The 24,720-nt window shown below is 43.1% G+C and overlaps 1 protein-coding gene across 1 annotated transcript in view; it reads left to right on the top strand.

The window, feature by feature from the left end:
- The first annotated feature begins 445 nt into the window (after positions 1-445).
- The window catches only part of LOC100669736 (zinc finger protein 613), a 45,794-nt gene continuing 21,519 nt past the window's right edge, over positions 446-24,720 (top strand). The window contains exons 1-4 of the mRNA XM_064293172.1: positions 446-1,202; positions 2,922-3,048; positions 5,149-5,244; positions 14,192-15,766. Of these exons, the coding sequence (XP_064149242.1) occupies positions 1,188-1,202; positions 2,922-3,048; positions 5,149-5,244; positions 14,192-15,766 (1,813 nt within the window). The 5' untranslated portion in view covers positions 446-1,187. The remainder of the gene's footprint in view (positions 1,203-2,921; positions 3,049-5,148; positions 5,245-14,191; positions 15,767-24,720) is intronic.

Genomic DNA, 24,720 nt, shown 5'->3' with positions numbered 1-24,720 from the left:
TCCACTTCTTAGAGGAAAGGCACACCTCCCCCACATTCAGAACATTATGTTTTATGGCCTCGGGGTATAAAAGCCTCTGGAGCACCACATAAAGAGATAGACTGCTAACTAAAAGGACGGTGGTTCCCAACCACTACTAGCAGCTCTGAGGGAGAAAGATGTGGCAATCTGCTTCCGTTGAGGTTTATAGCCTTAGGAACCCTATGGGGTAGTTCTACTCTGTCCTGTAGGGCTGCTATGACTTGACGGCAAAGATTTTCTGGTAAAGTTTCCAAGGTAGGAGACCTGGTGGGACAGCGGTTAAGCACTTGGCTGCTAACCAAAAAGTCGGCAGTTCAAACCTACCACCTGCTGTCTGGGAGAAAGATGTGCAAGTCTGTTTCAGAAAGATTGTTATTACAGCCTTGGAAATCCCATGGTGCAGTTCCACTTTGACCTGTAGGGTTGCAAAGAGTCAGAATCGATTCAGTGGTTTAAGGTCTCTAGGTGGTGAAAACGGTTTGAGCTTGAATACTAATCTAAAGGTTGGTGGTTTGAACCTACCCAGCAGCACTGCGGAAGAAAGTCCTAGCAATCTGCTTCCCTAAAGATTATAGGCAAGAAAACCCTATGGAGCAGTTCTACTCTGTGACACATAGGGTCGCCATGAGTTGAAATTGACTTGACAGCAATAGGTTTGGATTTGGTTCCTGACTTAAGGTAAGTGCACGGTAGCGATGATAGCATCTGGGTCCAGAGGGAATGTATCTGCTAATGGTCAATAATTACTTTAAAACAAAGATGAGAAGGTAAGGGAGCAGGGAAACTAGATTAATGGAAATAAAACAACCAGAATGGAAATACTAAGAATGTTCACGCATTATAAAGAACGTAACTAATGTCACTGAACACCTTGGTAGAAATTGCTGAATAGGGATCCAAACTGCTATGCAAACCTTCACCAAAAACACAATAAAATATTATTAAAAAAAAAAAAGAAAATCAATTTTCTCTTCAGCTCACAGGTCCTGGCTCCCCAGAATCAATAGAGACCAAATGAAGGAAGGAGGTGGAGGACTTGGATATCGTCATTTCTTGGGACACCCTTGACCAGAGACTAAGACTTCCAAATAGAAATTTAGGGCAGATCTGGAAAAGACTAAAGACAGAGATTGCAGTTCCTGGCCATTTCCCAAGAACAGAAGAAAATGACCAATGCCCAGGTGAGATTTGGTTTGTTTTATTCTTCACTTCATCCCCTGATGGGTTTGTAGAAGCCTGGTAAAATCAGTTCAATTAAATGAAAAGCATAAATTGGGAAAAATGGGCCTGGGGAGAAATAAACTTAGACTGTTCCTTCAAAGGCTGTGACATTTGAGAAGCACATTGCCAGGCCTGTCTTCTAAGGTGCCTCTGGGTGGGTTCAAACCATCAACCTTTCAGTCACAGCCTTGAAAACCCTAAGGAATGCAGTTCTGCTCTGACACATTGACACACATGGGGTCACCATGAGTCAGCTTAATAACAACTTTTTTTTTATTCCTTCAAAATCAGTACAAAGTGGAATCAGGAATATGTTGTTCACAGGGTTCACACTATGTGACTAATGTTGGGATTTACTGTGTGACTGCAGGACCTTGTGGGTTACATTAACTGCCAACTTACATCTAATATTTCTGACAGTTCTCATAACCAGACTCATGATAAATCACAGGTCATGTACTGACTTTGAGGAGAAAGCAGACCAGTTTCTCAGGGGATTCAATATTTAATGGCACTTAAGGCTCAGGAGGGTCCGTGGGTGGCGTAAATAGTTTGGTTTTGACTACTAATGTAAAGGTTGGCAGTTTGAACCCACCCAGCAGCACCATGGAAGAAAGGCTTGGCAATCTGCTTTCATAATGATTATAGCCAATAAAACCCTATGGAGCAGTTTGACTCTGGCAGGCATGGGATTGCCATGAGTCACAATTGACTTGACGGCAACAGGTTTGGTTTTTGGGTTTTTAAGTCTTGGGAAATTTCTTTAATGGGTCTTCAAGGTGATGTGTTGGATGGTGTCCTTAACACCATCCTTCTCATAAATATATAAACAGGTTTCAGGTGGCTGTTTCTTATAGGATTATTTGAGCCCCTGTGGGAATAGACCAATCAGAATTCAGGGGACACAGTTCTTCAGGGGACCACAGCCAGGTGACCCATGGTGCCAGCGATAGTGTGGTCTGGGTTTATCTAAGAATAAAACCTAAGTTACCTAAGGAGACAGAAGGTTTGCATGGCTTTCAAAGGTCCCCCATGAACAGGTTGATGAAATGGTGCTTGAATACAGATTTGGTAGTTATCGTTTTTAGTTGCTGTCTAGTCGATTCTGACTCATGGTGACCCCACGGGTACAGAGTAGAACTGCCCCATACAGTTTTCAATGACTGTGATTTTTCAGAAGCAGATCGTCAGGCCTGTCTTCCGAGGCACCTCTGGGTGGGTTCAAACGACCAACCTTTAAGCTAGTAGTTGAGCACTTAACTGTTTGCACCACCCAGGGACTCTTAGATTTGGCAGTAGGGTGTTGAAAGTACTGTTATCTGTTAAGCACTTGGGTTGTTGGTGACAAGACGTAGATATATTGTTAGTATTAGGTGCCATTGAGTCAATTTTGATTTATAGTGACCCCATGTGACAGAGTAGAACTGCCCCATAGGGTTTTCTTGGCTGTAATCTTTATGGAAGCAGACGGCCAGGTCTTTTTCCTGCGGAGCCACTGGGTGGGTTTGAACTGCCAGCCTTTTGGTTAGCAGCCGAGTCCTTAACCATTGCATCACCAGGAGTTCTTCCTAGATAATATAGATGCAGCCTATATAGTGAAAATGAGCCGAACAATTTGTTTTACTTTTTTTTTTATATCAATAAAGGGGAAACATATTAAACGGACCCTGTTATTATAGGAATCACTGACATTCAGTGATGTGGCTGTGGAGTTCACCTGGGAGGAGTGGCAGCTCCTGGACCCTGCTCAGAAGGACCTGTTCTGGGATGTGATGTTGGAGAACTATAGCAACCTAGTGTCAATGGGTGAGGATAACTTCCCTCAGTCCCTCAGAGGGTACCCAGTCAGTGACCTTTCCTTTCTCAACTGCTTAACTCTTTAGACTCTTAAGTGGTAGTTTCTCAGCACTCTGTCTTTCCCCAGATGAGAGGGTACAGTCTCTCCTCACCTTAGAGAAAAGCCTTTACTTTGCAGACAAGCAAACTGTGCAGTCCCTAAAATGAACCATTCTTATATCTTTACACACCCCCTAGTGCAGCGTTTTAAAAACTTGTTTATATTATTAGGGTGAAAATATACATGATGTAAAAACAGCTTGGGGTGGAGTCTGACCTCCTCTGTCTTCACAAGGGGGAAGGAGAACCAAGATCAACAGCCCAAGGCCAATTCCTATGAGGCAGAGGTCATACATGCCTCCTCTCTCCGCCATCTTTACCAGTTCTGACACCAACTGTCCCTCCCACAACACTCTCTACTTCTCTGCTAGGTTCAATAATTCATTGCAGTGGACACACAGAACTCACATATAATACTTACCATTATGGGGTTTATTAGGGAAGGAACAGGTTACAATTCAGGCTCAGAAACAGTCAGGATACAGTTCTTCCATCAGGGCAGCCTCTTTTCAGCCATGCTTGCAGGCTCATCTCTCTCTGGCTGTAGGCCTCCGCCCGGCTTACGCAAGTATTACAAAGCTCTTTTAGCCTCTGCCAGTAAGTCCCTAGAAGCGCCTCAGGCACTCAGCTTTCTCTCTCCATGGGCCAGGAAGCCCACTGCATGGCTTCCTTCTGGTCTCTCCTGCCACCACTTCTCATCTTCAAGGTGACAGCTTGTGGTCTCTCTCTTTGTCTCCTAGTTCCAGGAGCTTCTCAGCACAGGGATCCTGGGTCCAAAGGACATGCTCTCTGCTCCTGGCTGTTCTTCCTTGATGGTGGTAGAATCTACTCTTTCCTGCCTCTGGGATGGCTCATTTCAAGCACAATGGGATGGCAAAACTGACCAATCCCCTTGGTGGGCTACAGTTACCCTATCACACAGTCCCACCCCATCACTTGGGTGGAAGTTACAAGACCATGTCTAGAAAGACTACACAAAAGTGATCCATCGCACCACACATAACAAAACATGTACCATTTCAACACATTCTTCAGGTACAATTCTGTGACGTTGATTACATTCTTCGAGTTGTGCAACCATTCTTGGTATCCTTTTCCAAATCATTCCACCACTCTTATCATAAACTTAATACCCTGCCTTAGTTATCTAGCACTGCTATAACAGAAATACCACACATGAGTGGCTTTAACAAACAGAATTTTATTTTCTCACGGTTAGGAGGCTAGAAGTCTGAATTCAGGGCACCGGCTCTGTGGAAAGCCTTCCTCTTTCTGTTGGCTCTGGGGGAAGGTCCTCCTTTCTTCTATTCTTGGCTCCTTGATCTTCACGTGGCATGGCATCTCTCTTCTTCCATCTCTGCTTGCTTCTTCTGTGTCTGATCTGCTCTTCTTATATCTCAAAAAAGTGATTGGTTCAAGACAAATCCTAGCCTACACAAATGCTGCCTCATTAACATAACAAAGAAAACTCATGCCCAAATGGGATCATAACCACAAGTATAAATAAAAGAAAAAATCCAAGCCTGTTGCCGTCTAGTCGATTCTGACTCATAGCGACCCTGTACTATATACCACAAGTATAGGGGTTAGGATTTACAGTACATATTTTGGGGGGACACAATCCAATCCTTAACACCACCTAAGGAAAAACTCCCCCTTTCCCCTTCCTTCCCTATCTGGTAACTATTAATAACCGTTGGTTTCTGTATATATGCTTATTTCGTATTAGTGAGATCATATAATATTTGTCTTTTTGTGATTGCGTTATTTCACTCAGCATGATGTTTTCAAGGTTCATCCATGTTGTGGCATGCACCAGGACTTCATTTTTCCTTCTGGCTGAGTTGTATTCTATTGTATGTGTAGAGCACATTTTGCTTATCCATTCATCTGTTGATGGGCATTTTGGTTGCTTCCACCATTTGGCCATTGTGAAAAGTGTTGCAGTGAATGTTGGTGTACCACTAGTGCAATTTGATGTGTCCGTCTTCTGCCATTTCCCATCAACAGGGTTTCAAGTTGGCAAACCAGATCCACTCTTCAAGGTGGAACGAGGAGAACAGCCATGGAAGACAGAACATGAAATCCACAGTCCAAGACATCAGGGTAAGAAAACCAGCAAGGAGGGAAGGCTGTGGAAGTCACATTTTAGTTTAGAGAAGGCAACTTAGCTGTGAGGGTATCTGAGGATACATAAACAGAGCTTCCATGTGAGCTCTTTTTCTGTGTACGAATTTAGAGGAAAAATACCCCTTTATCTCCTTTTAGGTCTGACCCCTATTGATTTTATATTCCAAACCAAACCTGTTGTCATCCAGTTGATTCTGACTCATGGCGACTGCCTGTGTTATGGAGTAGAACTACTCCCTGGGGTTTTCTTGGCTGTAATCTTTACGGAAGTAGATCGCTGGGCTTTTTTTCCATGGGGCTACTGGGTGGGCTCAAACCGCCAACCTTTATGTTAGTAGTTGAGTGCAAACCATCTGCAACACCTAGGGGTTGTTGGCTTTTCTCCCTAAGTTTCTTGCTTGGATTCTCAAATCTTCCCATTCTTTTTCTCTTGTCAGAGTATCGTTATACGTTCCTTTCAGCCCCCTTGCTGTGAAATTCCTCCTTCCAGGCCTCTCTTCTAAGAATTTGAATTCATCACTCTTTTCTAACGTGTGTACCTTCCTGGTCCATTGAGAAATATTTAGCTCCTTTCCCAGTATCCAAGCAGCCTTGCTTAAGCATTTGGCGGCTAACCAAAAGGTCGTCAGTTCCAATCCACTAGCCCGCTCTGCGGGAGGAAGATATGGCAGTCAGCTTCTGTAAAGGTTTACAGCCTTGGAAACCCTGTGGGGCACTTCTACTCTGTCCTATAGGGTCACTATGAGTCAGAATCAACTCCATGGCAACAGGTTTCCTAGTATCCAATGCCACCTTGGGAGCTATACCCCCAGGGTAAGCTGGTCTCTTACTCTGCAGTTTATCTCATTCCTTAGCTTCTCTTTTCCCTCACTCTGAGCTTATCCAAACGTTCTGTTTTTATTTTCTGCTTTGTCCTCTAGGCCTTAAAAGTTTCCTTGTCTTTCTAATGCCTTAAGCTCTAGTTCTCTGTGGAGAGCCTAGTCAGTTCAGAGGATATCAGAGCTGAGCGAGGAAAAAGATGTGACCACAAGATGGCAGTGTTGCACTACAAGCTTTCTATTGGGGCTGACAGATTTTGTTGGCTGTTTAGTCGAAACCCTGGTGGTGTAGTGGTTAGCTGCTATGGCTGCTAACCAAGAGGTCGGCAGTTCAAATCCGCCAGGCGCTCCTTGGGAGGTCAGCAGTTCAAATCCACCAGGCGCACCTTGGAAACTCTATGGGGCAGTTCTACTCTGTCCTATAGGATCGCCATGAGTGGGAATCGACTTGACAGCAGTGGGTTTGGTTTTTAGTCCTTTACAGCGTGAGAGCTTCCAAATGCAGGGCATTTAGGGTGGGGAATACAAGAAGGGGAAGAAGGGTAGGGAACTCTTGGGGAGAGACGGAGTGAAGAGGGGACCTAAATGTCTAGGTGATGTCACTCAGCAGTCAGGTGGAGAGACTGGGTCAGAGAGCTCTGAAGAGCAGCAGTTTGGTGTTCTTATATCTGTAGGGTTTATTTTATCTAGGAGCCCTTGTGGTGCAGTGATTAAGCACTTAGCTGCTAACTGAAAGGTCAATGATTCGAACTCTCCAGCTACTCTGTGGGAGAAAGGTGTGGCAGTCTGCTTCCGTAAAGATCACAGCCTTGGAAACCCCGTGGGGCAGTTCTACCCTGTCTTATAGGGCTGCTGTGAGTCAGAATGGGTTTATCTCATCTGTGGCTAGCAGATGTTGGGTGTAGTTTTGCAGAGTATGCAAAGCAGACAGGCTGTAAATGGCTCAAAATCTGCTAATTTGGGCTATCTTTCAAGCATTTGGATGTGTAAAAATTTGTGTTTGGTGCCCGTGGGCTTTTAGGCTAATGGTTCCCAGACTGCTATGAAGAAATAAACTGCAGGCCAATACACAGAGGCTGTCTTTGGCTCATTTATATAACAGACTGTCAAATCGTGATCTCCTTTAACACTGTTTTGATGCAATGGGTCACTTTTATATGGTCTCTCTTGTCATGGTCTTGTAATCCCATCCAAGGGATTGGGTGGGGCTACCCAAATAAGGTAATTGTGGCCCACCAAGGGGATTGGATAGCTTGCTAATAATGCAAATAAAGCTAATGGCACCTGTGTGGTGGTGGGGCCATGCAAATAAGGTCTGTGGAATCCTAACAAAGGTATTGGTCAGTTTTGCCATCCTGCTAGGCTTAAAATGAGCCATGCCAGAGTCGGGTGGAGAGGATCTCACCACCACCAACAAAGAAGAGCCAGGAGTGCAACACATCTTTGAGACCCAGGATTCCTGCTCTGAGAAGCTCCTGGAACCAGGAGACTGAGATAGAGAGGCCTAGATAACACTGAAGACAGTGAGAAGCGGCAACAGAGAAATGGCGGCAGCAGAACCAGGAGACCAGCAGGAGACAGTCTGGCCCATGGAGTGAGAGAACTGAGTGCCTTTGGGCAAGAGGCTTGCTGGAGGGTTAGGGTGCCTCCAGGCACTTGGTTGAGCTAACCTATGGAGTTAGCCTTACTGGCAAGGGCTGAGGCTTACTGGTGGAGTGGGTTGCCTCTGGGCAGAGCTAAAAGAGTTTTATAACACTTGTCCCAGCAGGGCAGAGGCCCACGGGCCAGAAAAAGGCTTGCCTGTGGGGATGGATGAGAAGAGGCTATCTTGATGGGAGAACTGTATCCTGAGTTTTCCTCAACCTAAATTATAACCCGTTACTTCCCTAATAAACCCCATAACTGTGAGTATGGTCTGGGAGTTCTGTGTGGCCGTTGCAACAAATTATCAAACTCAGCAGAGAAGTAGAGTGCGCTGTGGGAGGGACAGTCGGTGTCAACTGGTAAAGATGGTGGAGAGAGGAGGTATGCCTGACCTCTGCTCATAGTAATCAGGCTTGGGCTGTTGATCTTGATTCTCCTTCCCCCTTGCAATGTTAGAGGAGGCCAGATGACACCCCTGCCGTGCCGTTTTTACAACTGTGTAATCTACACCCTGGAGCCCTGGTGCTACAGTGGTTAAGTGTTTGACTCCTAACCAAAAGGTTGAGTGGTTTGAACCTACAGCCCATTCCACGAGAAAAGATGTGGCACTCTGCTTCCGTAAAGATTACAGCCTTGGAAACCCTATGGGGCAGTTCCCCTCTGCCCTATAGGGTTGCTATGAGTTGGAATCAACTTGAAGGCAACAGGTTTGGATTTTGGGTTTAATCCACATGCTGCTACTGTATTTTTTACCCATCTCTGCAGTAACTCCCTTATGAACTCACACTTTTTGTGTGCCGAATTAGAATCATTGCACCTCCAAGAAAATTCTTTGCCACCATCCTTTTTTAAATTGAATTTCTCTTGTACTTCCATACATCTGCTGTGAAAACAATAAAATACCACCTTTCTCACTGTAAAATGGTGGGAGTTGTAGTAGCTTAAGAACTTCAGGAGAGAAAATGACCAGGATCAGTCCAAAGCTGATTGCTATAAGGTGGAGGTCGGATATACCTCCATTCTCCAACCTTTTACCCATTCTGACACCAGCCGTCCCTCCCACGGCATGCTCTACTTCTCTTCTGGGTTTGATAATCTGTTGCAATGGCCACACAGAACTCACAGACCATATTTACAGTTAAGTGGTTTGTTAACGAACAGGCTACAACTCAGGATCAGGATCAGGAAGCACGGAAGCAAAGCCTGAAAGGCTCCCCTGAAGAGGAAAACACATCCCTCCCGTCTTTATTGCAGGACAGCTCTCTCAGCTCCTCTAGGCCTCGCAAGCAAATAGGCCCTTCTCTCTGCCGTCCATACCCTGTCTCAGCCATGCAGACCTCCTCTTTGTCCCCTCAGGATAGGCCTCCTTGTGGCCCCCTCAAGACAGGCTCCTCTCAGAACCTTCAGAATAAGCTCTTCTCAGCTGTCTTGGCATCCTCAGGACAGGCCTCATTTTGGCCCCCTCTGGACCAGCCTCTCTGCCTTCAGCCTTCCTTCTGTCACCATGGACTCTGTTGCAGGGCCCTTTCTGGGCCTGTTGCTGCCAGCTCTGCTGCAGAGCCCTTTGCTTGCCTGCTGCTGTCTTTAGTGTTAAGGCCCTTGACCCATGTTACAGCTCTTTAGTAGGTTCCTTGCCTCCCTTCTCTGTGCTTCTCTCTTTTTTTTTTCCTTCTGCTTCTGTCTGCTTCCTGACTGAAAAACTTCTGTGGGGTTGGCTGCATATATATACAAACTCCTCATCAATTTCAAGGCATGGCCACCAAACTGACCAATCCCCTCTAGGTAGGTCACAGACACTTTATTTGCATGTAAGGCTATAGTCACCTTATTTGCACAGTCTTATCGACCAATCCCTGAAAGGTACATACCAATCACAGGGTAGGCAGTAGCCCAGGACCAGACAAAAAGAATCAAACCAAGTTGTTTTCAGTTTGCGCAAGAAATGTCAATCAGCCTGGACAAAAGTAACAAACCCTCTAGAGTAGAAAACTAGCCCAAAGCTAACACCTCAGGGATTAGGGGAAAAACCTCGGAAGCTCTTTTTCCAAAGAACCAAGGCGCAGGCCACATAAAGGAACTCATTTCACCACACTGACAGCAAACTGTAAGGATCAATCACATTAATCTGAAATCAGCTTATTATCAATTCTCTTCTTCTCGGTTCCACTTCTGACACCAGCTGCACATGCAGCATTTCTTCCTCTGACCCTAACCCTGGAGCTTGGTCAGATCTCACAAGTTAAAGGACACAGCCCTCCGGACTTCTAAGTCTTCCCCAGGTGTCAGACAGTAGGCATAAGCTTGGGAATCTCTAAACATCCTCATTTCTGACCTGCTGGGTAAAAATTTGGGTGGTCCCTCTACTCTCTTAGAATACCAGACATAAGCTCAGGGGTCCCCAGGCCCCTCTCACTTCTGACTTGCTGGCTTCCATACTCCCTTGAGTTTGATAATTTGCTAGAACTGCTTATAGAACTCACAGAAAGCACTATACTTATGATGACAGCTTTATTATAGAAAAAAAGGATACAAATGAAGAGACACATTGAGTGAGGTGTGAGAGAATTCCTGACACAGAGTTTCTATATCTCAAAAAGGGACACACAACCCCCCCACCCAACAACGTGCATCTGTGTCTGGTGAACCCCCAGGAAACCCATGGAACTTCTGTCCAGAGCCTTTATTGGGGCCTTATTACAAAGGCATGATTGATTGAGGAGGGAGATAAGCGATGTGAGTAGGCTTTCTGGGTAAAGAGTGGAGAGAACGGGAATTTCAATGGCTCAAGGCAAGAGTATATTTGAGGAATATCAAGAAAGCCTCGGTAGAAAGGAGTGAATAAGAGGCAAAATGACAAAAGATAAGGTCAGTGGAGTAGTAGCAGGCGTCTGGTAGGTCATATAGGACTTTGTAATCTATTTTAGGGACTTGATTTTATTCCTAATAAGATGTGAAAACATTAGAATGTTTAGAATAACACAGTGACATGGTATAATTTATGTTCTACAAGTATCTTTAAAATAGTAGTAGTAATAGTGTCAGAACCTGTCTAACTTCAAGGAGGTTAATGAGAATCAAGATCAACCCGAGACTGATTCCTGTGAGGTGGAGGTCAGACACATCTCCACTCTCCAACCCTTTACCAATTCTGACACCAGCCATTCTCCCCATGGTGCTCTCTACTTCTGGGTTCGATCATCTGTTGCAGTGGCCACACAGAACTCAGACCATACTTACAGTTAAGTGGTTTATTAAGGAAGAAATGATGTTGAACTGGGGATCAGGATCAACAGGCTAAAACTCAGGATCAGGAAGCATAGAGGCAAAGTCTAGAAGGCTCCCCGGAAGTGGAGAGCACGTCCCTCCCTTCTTAAGTGCAGGACAGCTCTCTCAGTTCTTCTCAGCCTTGCAAGCAAGCAGGCCCTTCTCTCTGCTGTGCACGCCCCCTCAGCTGTGCAGGCCTCCTCTCAGTCCCCTCTTGACAGACTCCCCTCGGCCCCCACAGGACAGGTTCTTTCTCAGCCCCTGCAGGACATGACCCTTCTTAGCCCCGCCAGGACAGGCCTCTCTGCATTTGGCCTCCTTGCAGTCAGCCTCTCCACTACTAACTGACCCAGCTGATAGCCAGTGTACCGGTTTTGTTTAACTTCCTTAAGTGCATTCCTAGCACCAGGTTTCAGTTGTCACCACCGACCATGCCACAGGGCCCCTTCTGGGCCTTTTGCTGTCTTCAGTGTTACAGCCCTTAATTCATGTTATAGCTCTTCTAGGAGGTTCTTCACATCCTTTCTCCCTGCTTCTTTCTTCTCTCTTTCTGTCTCTCTTGCCTTTTCTCCTTTTTTTTCCTGAAAACTCTGTGGGCTTGGCTGCATGTATAAGCAAGCTTCCGGTCAATTTCAAGGCACAACCCTCCCACCAGGGCCACAAACTGACCAATCACCTCTCCATAAGCCACAGTCACTTCATTTGCATAAGTATATTGACCAGTCCCTGCAAGGTGCATAAAATAGACCAATCACAGAACAGGCTGCAGTCCAGGGCTAGAGAGAAAGTATCAAACCATCAGGTTGTTTATAGCTTACCCAGGAAATGTGAGTCAAGCTGGACAAAAGTAACAAGGCTTCTGGGATAAAAAAAACTAGGCAAAGGTAACTTCTTAGGGCTTAGGGGAAAAAATTTTCAGCTGTTTTTCCAAAGATGCAAAGCAAAAGACCACATAAGGGAACTCATTTCATCACAGTATCATTTTGGGTATGGGTAGAAAATAGGCTTGAACAGGACAGGTGTTGAAGCAGGAAAGCCAGATAGGACACCTAGTTGTGGGTGGCTTCAGCCAGGCTTGGGGGGTGAATATTAGGTATATCCTAGATATACTTGCAGAGGAGGGCTGATGGGATTTGCCATTGAGGTTGATATGGGATGTGAGATAAACAGATGAAGGACGATGTTATAAATTTTTAGTATGCGTCTCAAGGGCGGAGTTGCCATTTACTGTGATGGAGATGATATGTGGAAGATGAGATTTGAGTTGGGAAGTCAGAAGTTATGTTTTGGATATTGTAAGTTAGAGGTATGATCCCTGGATGGTGCAAACAGTTAAGTGTTTGACTGCTAGTTGAAAGGTTAGTGGTTCAAACCCACCAAGAGGCTCCTGAAAGGCCTGGTGGTCTGCTTCTGAAAGGTCGCAGCCTTGAAAACCCTATGGAACAGTTCTACTCTGCATACATGGGGTTGCCATGAGTTGAAATTGACTTGACAGCAACTCACAACAATGACAGCTTGTTAGCATCCTGTAGAGCTCTCTGCTCCAGTTGAAAGTACATGAAGACGTTAGGGAGAGCTTAGGTCTGGGTATAAAAATCTGACCTGTATGAGACTATCTAGGGGTAAGTACTGATAAAGAAAAGAAGATCCTTGGACTTTTAGAATTTGGAAAGATGTATGTGTAATAAGTTTGGTTGGGAGAGAACAAGTAATGAGAGAAATATGTAAGAGGAGGCTATTGTTGTGTGCCCTCGAGTCATTTCCGACTCACAGCGGCCCTATAGGATATAATAGAGCTGCCCCATAGGGTTTCCCAGGCTGTAATCTCTATGGAAGCAGACTGCCACATCTTTCTCCCGTGGAGTAGCTGGTGGATTTGAACTGCCAACCTTTTGGTTAGAAGCTGAGTGAGTATCCACTGCATCCCCAAATTTCCATAAGAGGAGGCTATTGTCCGTGATGGTGCAGTGGTTAAGGAAAAACCAGATTTTCTAGAAGAAAAATTGAAGTTAAAGCTGCCACGAGTCTTGATTCAAAAGGAGGAGGTGGTCTTTTAGGGCTGCTTAACTGATACCAAGGAGCCTTGTTGACAGAGTGGTTAAGTGTTTGGGTGCTAACAGAAAGGTTGATGGTTTGAACCCACAAGCTGCTCTGCAGGAGAAAAATGTGGCAGCCTGGTTCCGTAAAGATTTAGAGCCTTGGAAATTCTATTGCGCAGTTCTACTCTGTCCTGTAGGGTTGCTATAAGTTGGAATCGAGTGACTCAGTGGCAATGGGTTAAGTGATGCCAACTGATACATAAAAGTGGAATTATGGAAGAACATGCTGTTAATGGTAAGATGAGGAATCAATATGTCAGGGATATTGAAATGGGAAAAATTTCTATATGACATCTGTACAGTACAACACTAGAAAGGTGACAGTTCTCATATTTGGCATATCAGCATATCTGCTTCTGGAGAAGACTTCATGGTTCATTGGCATGTTGTAAAATTCCATAGGAATCATTATTTCCATCTTTCTGTAGAAACATATGAGAACATGTCACAGCTAGTGCATTAGTTTCCTAGGGCTGCACGAACAAAGTACCACAAATTAGGTGGCTCATGTTGTCATTGTTGTTAGTTGTCTCAGGGTATTCACTTGTTAGTTGCCATTGAGCCCATTCTGACTTGTGGTGACCCCACGTGAGCAGAGTAGAACTGCTTCATCGGGTTTTCAGGGTGGTGACCTTTTGGAAGCAGATCACCAGGCCTGTCTTCTGAGGTGCCTCTGGGTGGATTTGAACTGCTAAGCTTTTGGCTGGTAATTGACTGCTTAACCATTTGCATCAGAAAAACAGAGATTGTCTCACAGCTCTGGAGTCAATTCCAACTCATAGTGACCCTACAGGACAGAGTAGAACTGCCCCATAGGTTTCCCTAGGCTGTAATCTTTCCCGGAGCAGATCACTAGGTCTTTTCTCCACAGAGCAGTTGGTGGGTTCGAACTGCCAACCTTTCGGTTAGCAGCTAAGCACTAAACCATTGCACCACCAGGGCTCCTGTCAAAGAGATAAGGAACACTTATTATTGGAATTTCCTTTATATTGGTGTTATACAGTTTCCCCTAAAGAGCCATTGCACTCCAAGACATTTTGAAGCAGTTTTATTCCATATCATGCTTATGGAAGGATACATTGTTTTCTTCTTTTCTAGAAACTGAGAAAGTTGATGATCATATGCAGGGGTACTTCCAAAACCAAAGATATCTGAAGATAATGGATCAATGCTACAAACATGATGCATTTGGAAATATTGTTCATGGGAACAAAAGTCGCCCTTTAAGGCCAAGTCATGATATGGTTGATTTGTATGGAAAAACTTTGAAGTCATATTTAGGTTTGGTGAACCAGAACAAAAGCTGTGAAATAAAGGAGCTTGTTGAGTTTAATGGCTATGATAATCATGAGCAAACTAATACTGAAATTAAATTCCATGAAAATAGAAAACCCATCAGCGCTAAGTCACATCTTCTTAAACCTCAGAGAACTTACAAAATAGAAAAAACTCACAAATGTATTGAATGTGGGGAAATCTTCATCAAGAAGTCTCGGCTTACTGAACATAAGAAAATTCATTCAGGAAAGAAATTCCATGGATGCAATATATGTGGAAAAACCTTTTGCAAGAAGTTTAGGCTCACTGAACATCAAAGAACTCACCAAGGAGAGAAACCCCATGAATGCAGTGAATGTGGCAAGGCCTTCCTTAGGAAATCTCAGCTTAGTGAACATCAGAAGATTCATACAGGAAATAAACCTCACGTATGCAGTATATGTGGGAAAGCATTCTCCAAAAAGTTCAAGCTAACCGAACACCAGAGAACACATACAGGAGAGAAACCTTTTGAATGTAGTGAATGTGGCAAAGCCTTCTGCAGGAAGGCGGAGCTCATTATGCATCAGAAAAATGAGAGAGGAGAAAAGCCCCATGGATGCAGCGAATGTGGGAAAGGTTTCTCCAGAAAATCACAGCTTATCGTACATCAGAAAACTCACACAGGAGAGAAATCCTACATATGTAGTGAATGTGGAAAAGGCTTCATCCAGAAGGGCAATCTCCTCATACATCAACGAATTCATACTGGAGAGAAACCCTATGTATGCAGCGAATGTGGGAAAGCCTTCAGCCAGAAGGCATGCCTCATAGCTCATCAGAGATTTCATACGGGAAAAACTCCCTTTGTATGTAGTGAATGTGGGAAACCTTGTTCTCAGAAGTCAGGTCTTATCAGACATCAGAGAATTCACACAGGAGAGAAACCTTACGAATGCAATGACTGTGGGAAAGCCTTCGCTACAACGACAATGCTCATTGTACATCAAAGAACTCACACAGGAGAGAGACCCTATGGTTGCAATGAGTGTGGGAAAGCTTTCTCCTACATGTCTTGCCTTGTTAAACATAAGAGAATGCACACAAGAGAGAAGCATGTGGATTCAATGAAGGTGCATAATCCTTCCACAGAGAGTCACAGCTCATTACATGCAAGTGAACTCACAAAAGGGAATAGCCCTGTCAATACAGTGACTGTACAAATACCTGCTGTGGCAGCTCAGACTTCATTAAATATTAATGGGCTCCTAGCAGATAGGAATGTAGTCATTGTTGGACAGCCTGTTGCCAGGTATGTGGCCTCAGGAGAATTTGCCCAGGAGGGAACCCTTATGAATGCAGTGAATATGGTAATGCCTTCAGTGATCAATTGCATCTTATTTTATGTCACAAAAAGCACATAGGAAAAAACTAGTACATTGAGTGTGGAAAAGAATTAGACCTTCTACCTCATATATGGTTGATAAGCATATGCTAAGAGAAATAGTATGAATGCACAGACTGGCAAAGGCTTTTGTGTAAAGATGGACCTATCATAAGGAACCCTGGTGGCACAATGGTTAAGCACTCGACTGCTAACCAAAGAGTTGATGGTTCAAACACACCCAGAGGTTCTTTGGGAGAAAGACCTGATGATCTGCTCCTATAAAGATTGTTGTTGTTGTTAGGTGCCGTCGAGTTGGTTCCTACTCATGGCAACCCTATGTACAACAGAATGAAACACTGCCCAGTCTTGCACCATCCTCACATCCTTTGCTGTGCTTGAACTCATTATTGCAGCCACTGTATCAACCCATCTTGTTGAGGGTCTTCCTCTTTTTCACTGACCCTCCACTTTACCTAGTGTGATGTCTTTCTCCAGGAACTCGTCCCTCCTGCTAACAGGTCTAAAGTACATGAGACAAAGTCTTGCTATCCTTGCTTCTAATGAGCATTGTGGCTGTACTTCTTCTAAGACAGACTTTTTTATTGTTCTGGCAGTCCATTGTGTATTCAGTGTTCTTCACCAACACCATAATTCAGAGGCATTAATTCTTCAGTCTTCCTTATTCATTCTCCAGCTTTCCCATACATATGAGGCAATTGAAAATACCATGGCTTGGGTCAGTTGCACCTTAGTCCTCAAAGTGACATCCTTGCTTTTCAACACTTTAAAGAGATCTTTTGCAGCAGATTTGCCCAATGCAATACCTTGTCTGATTTCTTGACTACTGCTTCCATGAGGTTGATTATGTACCCAAGTAAAATGAAATCTTTCACAATTTCAGTATTTTCTCCATTTATCATGATGTTGCTTATTGGTCCAGTTACAAGGATTTTTTTCTTTATGTTGAGGTGTAGTCCATACTGAAGGCTGTAGTCTTTGATCTTCATCAGTAAGTGCTTCAAGTCCACTTCAGTTTCAGCAAGCAAGGTTGTGTCATCTGCATATCACAGGTTGTTAATGCATCTTCCTCCAATCCTGATGCCCCATTCTTCTTCATATAGTCCAGTTTCTCAGAGTATTTGCTCAGCATATAGATTGAATAAATATGGTGAAAGGATACAACTGTGATGCACACCTTTCCTGATTTTAAACCATGCAGTATCCCCTTGTTCTATTTGAACTGCCTCTTGGTCTATGTACAGGTTCCACATGAGCAGAATTAAGTGTTACGGAACTCCCATTCTTTGCAATGTTCTCCATAATTTGTTATGATCCACACAATTGAATGCCTTTGCATAGTCAATAAAATACATGTAAACATCTTTCTGATATTCTCTGCTTTCAGCCAAGATACATCTGACATCAGCAATAATATCCCTCATTCCACATCCTCTTCTGAATCTGGCTTGAACTTCTTGGCAGTTCCCTGTCAATGTACTGATGCAACCGCTTTTTTTTTTTTTAATAATTTTTATTGTGCTTTAAGTGAAAGTTTACAGATCAAGTCAGTCTCTCACACAAAAACCCATATACACCTTGCTACACACTCCCAATTACTCTCCCCCTAATGAGACAGCCTGCTTGCTCCCTTCACTCTCTCTTTTCGTGTCCTTTTTTGCCAGCTTCTAACCCCCTCCACCCTCTCATCTCCCCTCCAGGCAGGAGATGCCAACACAGTCTCAACTGTCCACCTGATCCAAGAAGCTCACTCCTCATCAGCATCCCTCTCCAACCCATTGTCCAGTCCAATCCATGTCTGAAGAGTTGGCATCGGGAATGGTTCCTGTTCTGGGGCAACAGAAGGTCTGGGAGCCATGACCACCGAGGTCCTTCCAGTCTCAGTCAGACCATTAAGTCTGGTCTTATGAGAATTTGGGGTCTGCATCCCACTGCTCTCCTACAACCGCTTTTTGAATGATCTTCAGTGAAATTTTACTTGTGTGTGATATTAACGACACTGTTTCATAATTTCTGCATTCGTTTGGATCACCTTTCTTCAGAATGGGCACAGATATGGATCTCTTCTAGTCAGTTGACCAGGAAGCTGTCTTCCAAATTTCTTGACATAGCTGAGTGAGCACCTACAGTGCTGCATCTGTTTGTTGAAACAGCTCAGTTGGCAGTCTGCCAATTCCTGAAGCCTTGTTTTTTTTGCCATTCCCTTCAGTGTAGCTTGGACTTCCACCTTCAATACTCTCAGTTCCTGATCATATGGTTGAACGTTGACCAGTTCTCTTTGGTATGGTGACTCTGTGTATTCCTTCCATCTTCTTTTGATGCTTGCTGCATCATTCAGTATTTTCCCCGTAGAATCTTCAATATTGCAACTCGGAGCTAGCATTTTTTTCTTCAGTTCTTTAAGCTTGAGAAATGCCAAGTGTGATCTTCCCTTTTGGTTTTCTAACTCCAGGTCTTCGTACATTTCATTGTAATACATTCTTTGTCTTCTCGAGCCACCCTTTGAAATCTTCTGTTCAGCTCTTTTACTTCATCATTTCTTCCTTTTGCTTTAGCTACTCTGTGCTCAAGAGCAAGTTTCAGGGTCTCTTCTGACATCCATTTTGTTTTTTTCTTTCTTTTCTGCCTCTTTAATGACCTCTTGGTTTCTTCATGTATGATGCCCTTGATGTCACTCCACAACTCATCTGGTCTTCGGTCATTAGTGTTCAGTGCTCATAGATCATCAGTGAGGTCAGTTGAGTAGAAATACAGTTATAGTAAGAAACCCCTTGCCCTCATTTGATGTCAGAGAGTTCACATGAGAGAGAATATGTTGGAAATCTAGACATGTGGTAGGGTTTTCAGTGGTATATTCTGCCTGAATTTCAGAGGAAATCATATAGAACTAAAACTCTGTGAACACATTAACTCTGGAGCACATTTAGCAAAATGTTGAAGCATTTGTGGATGAAAGAAGCCCTTTTTCTCTCGCTCACAGGCACATACATATGAAGAAACACACCAGATAATGTTGCACTTTGCTTCAGCTGCCCAACGTAATTTATAAAACTTAACAGAAGAAGTAAAATCAATGTATTTACCCCTATCTTTGCTCTTCCCATTTTTTGTTCTTCCTTCCCGATGTACCAAGATCCTTTTTTGTGGTTTCTCTTTCAAGAACTTCCTTTAGACATTGGTTTTTGGTAGGTCGGCTGTTGACAGATTCTCTTGGTATTCCCTTGTCTGAGAATATCCTTATTTCACTTGATTCCTGAAGGATAATTTCACTGGATGTAGAATTCAGGGTGACAGTTCTTTTCTCTCAGCACTTGAAACTGTTATGACTCTTTCTGGGGCTCAGTTGCTAACTGAAAAGTTGGCGGTTTGAACCCACCCAGCAGCTCTGCAGAAAAAAGGCCTGGAAGTCAGCTCCTGTAAAGGGTACAGCCTAGAACACCTTATGGGGCAATTCTACTCGGTCACATGGGTCCATTTTGAATCGAAATCGACTCAGTGGCACCTAACAATAACAACATAGGTAAAGTATTATTTCTCACTCCTTTCAAGAATTTTTCTTTTCTTTAGTTTTCAGAAGAAAATTTGGCATGAATTCTTTGGGTTCGCCCTGTTTGGGGTTTGCACAATTAGGTGAACTGTAGGTTTATGTCTTTTGCCAAATTTAGGATCTTCTCAGCCATCAAATCTTCAACTACTTTTTTATTTTTACTATCTTCCTCTTCAGCTTCTGGGACTCCAGCAACATGAGGTCTTTCTCCTGGAGTTTTGTTGTTGTTGGATGCCAGCGAGTCAACTCACAGTGACCCCCATGTGACAGAGTAAAACTGCCCCGTAGAGCTTTCTTGCCTCTAATCTTTACTGAAGCAGATTGCCAGGTCTTTCTCCCTCAGAGCTGCTGGGTGAGTTCGAACTGCCAACCTTTCAGTTAGCAGCTGAGCACTTAATCATTGAGCCACCAGGGCTCTTTAGCAGCTCAAGGTAGGGGGGATCCATGAATTCTAAGGACAGTCCTGGCCACTAGGCATCCTTTCTGCAGTGGGTTCATGGGTAAACCCCAAGGACCCGTAGTTGTGCTTTCTTAGCTATACGGGTTGTTCATTGTCTTAGAGACAAGAATTGGGAGCTCCCCCACCCTCTCCAGCAGGGATACCTGCAATTATATTTGGTCTTCAGACCTGCAGTTTCTTTAAGTCTTTGGACCAACTCAACTAAGGATAATTTAGTGGCCTCAGTAGAGCTCATTCTCTTTAGATAAGATTATTTATTTAAGGTGGGGGGAAGCACTACTAAAACTAAGCAGTCCTAATGGGAGACTCATTTTAACTGGTATTCTGAGGCTATAAACAAATCTAATAAATGTAAGATAGCCTCCTTAAAAAAAAAAAAAAACTTTCTGCAGAAAGCACGGTAAGTGAAAACCTAAAACAGTAACAGCTAAGGATCTGGTAAGCAGAAAAAATAAAAACGAATCTGCTTTGGATTATAAAAAAGATCATACCAGGTTTTCTTCCAGTATTTGGATCTCTATTTTAAGTCAGAATCCCTGGTGGCTCAGTGGTTAAGTGCTGGGCTGCTGCTAAATGAAAGGCCGACTGTTCGAACCTACCAGCTGCTCCGTGGGAGAACAGACCTGGTGATCTGCTCCCCGAAAGATTACAGCCTAGGAAACCCTGTGAGGCAGATCTACATGTTCTATAGGGTTGCCATGAGTTCAAAGTGATTCGATGGCAGTGGGTTTGGTTTTGGTTTATTTTAAATCAGGAAGCTGAAAGGACTTTAACTTTGCTTTTTTTTTGGTGGATTAAGCTCTGACACAACCCATTTATAATAAGAGAAAAACTCGCATGTATTAAACAGAAAATTGCGCCTTTAAAGGAAATACTTCAGCTGGTTAACATTTTGAGTGGGCCTTAAAAGATGAAGGAAGGAAAAAGAAAAACTCTGAGATCTAAAAAAAAAAAAAAAAATTTAGATAATAAGTTGTGGCAAAAAGAGAAAGGTTTTGTTTATAAACTAGTGAAAACCATTCAGTTTTAAAATGTTGAACCTATTTTAAGTTTGTTTAATTTCCTACTGAATGAAGACATAGTCAAGAAAATAAAAATGAATCAAAAGAAGGGTCTGTGAACCCCAGGGCTGACAGGGCTGAAGGAGAAAACAGTTTCCAAAGTTTTATGATTATTAGCTAACTCCCGTTAAACTAGTTTTTCCCAAATTTATACTCAAGGTCATCAAAAAAAAAAAAAAAACAATTTAAGAGAGGAAAGAGGACGGCTGTTTTTCTCTTAATTGTCAGCTAAACAATTTATCATTTAGAGCACTCACTGCAAATGTTTACAACAGGGATGTTAATTAAAGACAGTTGAATTCCAGGCTCTTGACTTCAAAGAAAGTATACATTTAACTGACCACGCAACAGTTCTTGTGGAAATATTTATTTTAACAGAAGTGCATATTTCTACCAACCGGAGATTTTAAAAGTCTTCCTTAAATCAAGTTCAATAACCTCATTTTACACAATGAATTAGCTAAGAAAAACTTCAGAAAATTGTGCAGTTGTGACAAAAAATTTAGTAGGTTGTTCTGGAAACTGACAAAAGGGGGGTGCCTAACTGACTGTCATGGATTGAATTGTGTCCCCCAAAAAATCTGTCAACTTGGCTAGATCATGATTCCCTTGTATGATTATCTACCATTTTATCTTCTGATTTCCCTGTATGCTGTAAATCGTATCACTGTGATGTAATAAGATGGATTAGTGGCAGTTATATTGATGAGATCTACAAGTTAGATAGTGTCTTATCTTTTGAGATATAAAAGAGAGAAGCAAGCAGAGAGACATGGGGACCTCATACCACCAAGAAAGCAGTGCCGGAAGCAGAGTGCACCCTTTGGACCTGAAGTTCCTGGGCTGAGATCTCCCAGAACAAGGGAAGACTGATGATGAGGACCTTCCTCCAGAGCCAACAGAGAGAGAAAACCTTCCCCTGGAGCTGGTGCCCTGAATTTGGACTTTTAGTGTACTAGACTGTGAGAGAATAAACTTCTCTTTGTTAAAGCCATCCACTTGTAGTATTTCTGTTATAGCAGTGCTAGATGACTAAGACATTGAGCCTGCAGAGGTCGGAGAAACAGCAGGAAAAAATTGTTCTTACAGTTCAGAAAGAACCAGAGACTGGCAAAAATGAGATTTGAAAAATGGAGATCTATGTGAATAGCAAGGAGCACTGGTGGCGCAATCATTAAGAGCTTAGCTGCTAATCAAAAGGTCAGTGTTTTGAACCCACCAGTGGTTCCGTGGAAGAAAGACCTGGCGATCTGCTCCAGTAAAGAAGCTGAGAAGCCGTGTGGGGCGGTTCTGCTCCATCCTATAGTGTCACTCTGAGTCTGGGTTGCCTGAAGGGCAAAAAGAAAAAAATATATATATAGCTGAAGGATCAGGTTACTAGAAAGGTCTTTTTATGTAAACAAAAGGTGAAATGTGGCTAAAATAAAATGTTGAAAAAAAGGTTAAGGTAAATAAAGAATTAAGAAAAGAGTCATAAATGTGGCCAGGGTCACAATCAAAACGAAGTGGAGTGGACCGCAAATCTATTTTTAAATTAAAAGATTTAATAATACTGTATATAAAAATCTAGACTCAGTAATGTCTGAGATACGAAATTAAAGGCTAATAAAGTTAACAGCAGCTTCGGATTGCTTATGGCATTAAAGTTAGGGTGACCATGAGCAGTGTAATTACAAGAGATAAAACAACAGTCATGGAAATAGAAGATAAAATACTTCAAATACCTTTTGTAATGCATTGTCCCATTCTGTTATGCCAGAATATGGACATGTTCTAAGCTTTCTTATTAATGCTTGCACATCTCTAAAAGAACATGGTCATACATCACAGACTCTGAGTGCCAAATTACTCTGTTAGCTGCCCCTTTTGTATAAATCCCTCCACCTCAGCACCTTACTTAGTCTGACAGCATGTCTTAGACTGGGTTCTCTAGAGAAGCAAAATCAGTGAAGCATATAAATATATATAGAGAGAGATTTATATCAAGGAGATGGCCCCCATGGGTCAGGCTGGAGGCTGACTAGCATAGCTCCAGGGGCTGGCAAACTGAATGCAAGATTGGCAGGTCAGACGGCAGGACTCTGGCTCACAGGCTGAGGAGGCTGCTGAATCCCAAGATCAGTGGGTAAGCTGCTAGCTTAAGTCCCAAGAACCAGAGATCAGAAGAACAGGAGCTAGCTGCAGGATCCAGAGTGAGCAAAAGCCAATGAACTTTGCCAGAAAGTCCACTTATATTGGGTGTAGGCCACACCCCCAAGGAAACACCCTTTCAACTGATTGGCTGCTTGTAACAGATCTCACCATGGAGTTAATTACATTATAACAGATTTCATTATGAAAGTGATTACATCATCACATAGCTACCAAACTACATCATAACTGCCACACCACTGAGAATCATGGCCCAGCAAAGTCGACACACAGTGTTAACCATCACACACCAGAAACAAGAAAACATTTTTCTAATTTAAAACAGGTTTGACGCTACTTGGGGCTTCCAAATTACAATAAATCCTTTAAAAAGAAAAAATAAATATAAAAATAAGCAAAAGTAAATTAAAGCTAAAACTACCTTAAACTGTTTAAGGACAGTGACTACAACTACAAAACTGACAGAGGGTATGTCAGATTACTAATAGAAAACAGTTTAAAAATTAAAAAAAAAAAAAAAAATTAGCATTACCTAAAAGGCAAGAACAAAGACAAATTGGCTGATTTTTAGGGGGGGAGGAAATATATATTTATATATTTTCATTGTACTTTAGATGAATATTTACAGAGCAAATTAATTTCTCATCAAATGATTAATGCATGTATTATTTTGTGACATTGGTTGCCAACCCCATGATATGTCAACACTCCCCTTCTCGACCTTGGGCTCCCTGTTACCAGCTTTCCTGTCCCCACCTGCCTTCTCGTTCTGCCCCTCAGCTGGTGTGCCCATTTAGTCTCGTTTTGTTTTATGGGCCTGTCTAATTTTTGGCTGAAGGGTAAACCTGAGGAGTGACTTCAGTACCGAGTTAAAAGGATGTCTGGGGGGTCATACTCTTGGGTCGCTGATAATTTTTTTAAGAAAAAAAAAGTTTTTTCTTAAAACAAAAGTTTGGTTATGCCGAAATTAAATTTTGATGAGGAAATCAATCTGTATTTCTTAGATTTTTAGATACCAAAGCACAGGTAGGGCTGTGATCTCTGTAACACCTCACACACACACAAACGCACGCATGCACGTGCATGCACACACACACACAAACCTCAAAAACACAAACAGATAAAGCTATCTGATTTTCTTTCGGTTTGAGGTCACATAACACCGGGACCCTGGCCCAAGCCTGGCCCCTACAAACCTCTGTTGTTTATGTTGTTGTTGTTAGGTGTTGCCGAGTCTATTTTCGACTTATAGGGACCCATGGTGTTTCCTAGGCTATAATTTTTACGAAAGCAGATTGCCAGGTCTTTCTCCATGGAGCCACTGGGGGGTTTGAACTGCCAACCTTTCGGTTACCGGCCGAGGACCTAACCACTGCACCACCAGGGCTCCTTCATTGTATATACTAATGATGTTGCTATATTAACGTACACCTCTGAAAGCTTTCCCTCCAAGCTCTGACAGAAAATTGCTGCAGTTAGGGCTATTTTTAGTGGGACATGTGGAAACAATGACATAGGTTATAGCTAATAGCCTGGCCATTTGATCTGGCCACTGACAAGTATCAAAGTGACATAAAAGCAGGCCCCGATGGGGATGAGACATTGGAATGAAAATCAGTTTCCGTTCACGATAGGTTTTGCTACTCATATGGTTGCTCACCAAAAAGGCCCATAGGCTTAGAGGGAAAACGTAACCAGTGAGCGGAAAGACGCTGTGTGCAGTCGCATTGATTCCAGCTCAGTGAC

The sequence above is a fragment of the Loxodonta africana genome, chromosome 11 (assembly GCF_030014295.1).
Source record: "Loxodonta africana isolate mLoxAfr1 chromosome 11, mLoxAfr1.hap2, whole genome shotgun sequence".
Lineage (NCBI taxonomy): Eukaryota > Metazoa > Chordata > Mammalia > Proboscidea > Elephantidae > Loxodonta > Loxodonta africana.
Note: the sequence above shows the minus strand (reverse complement) of the source record. Positions and strands in the feature narration are given on the sequence as shown.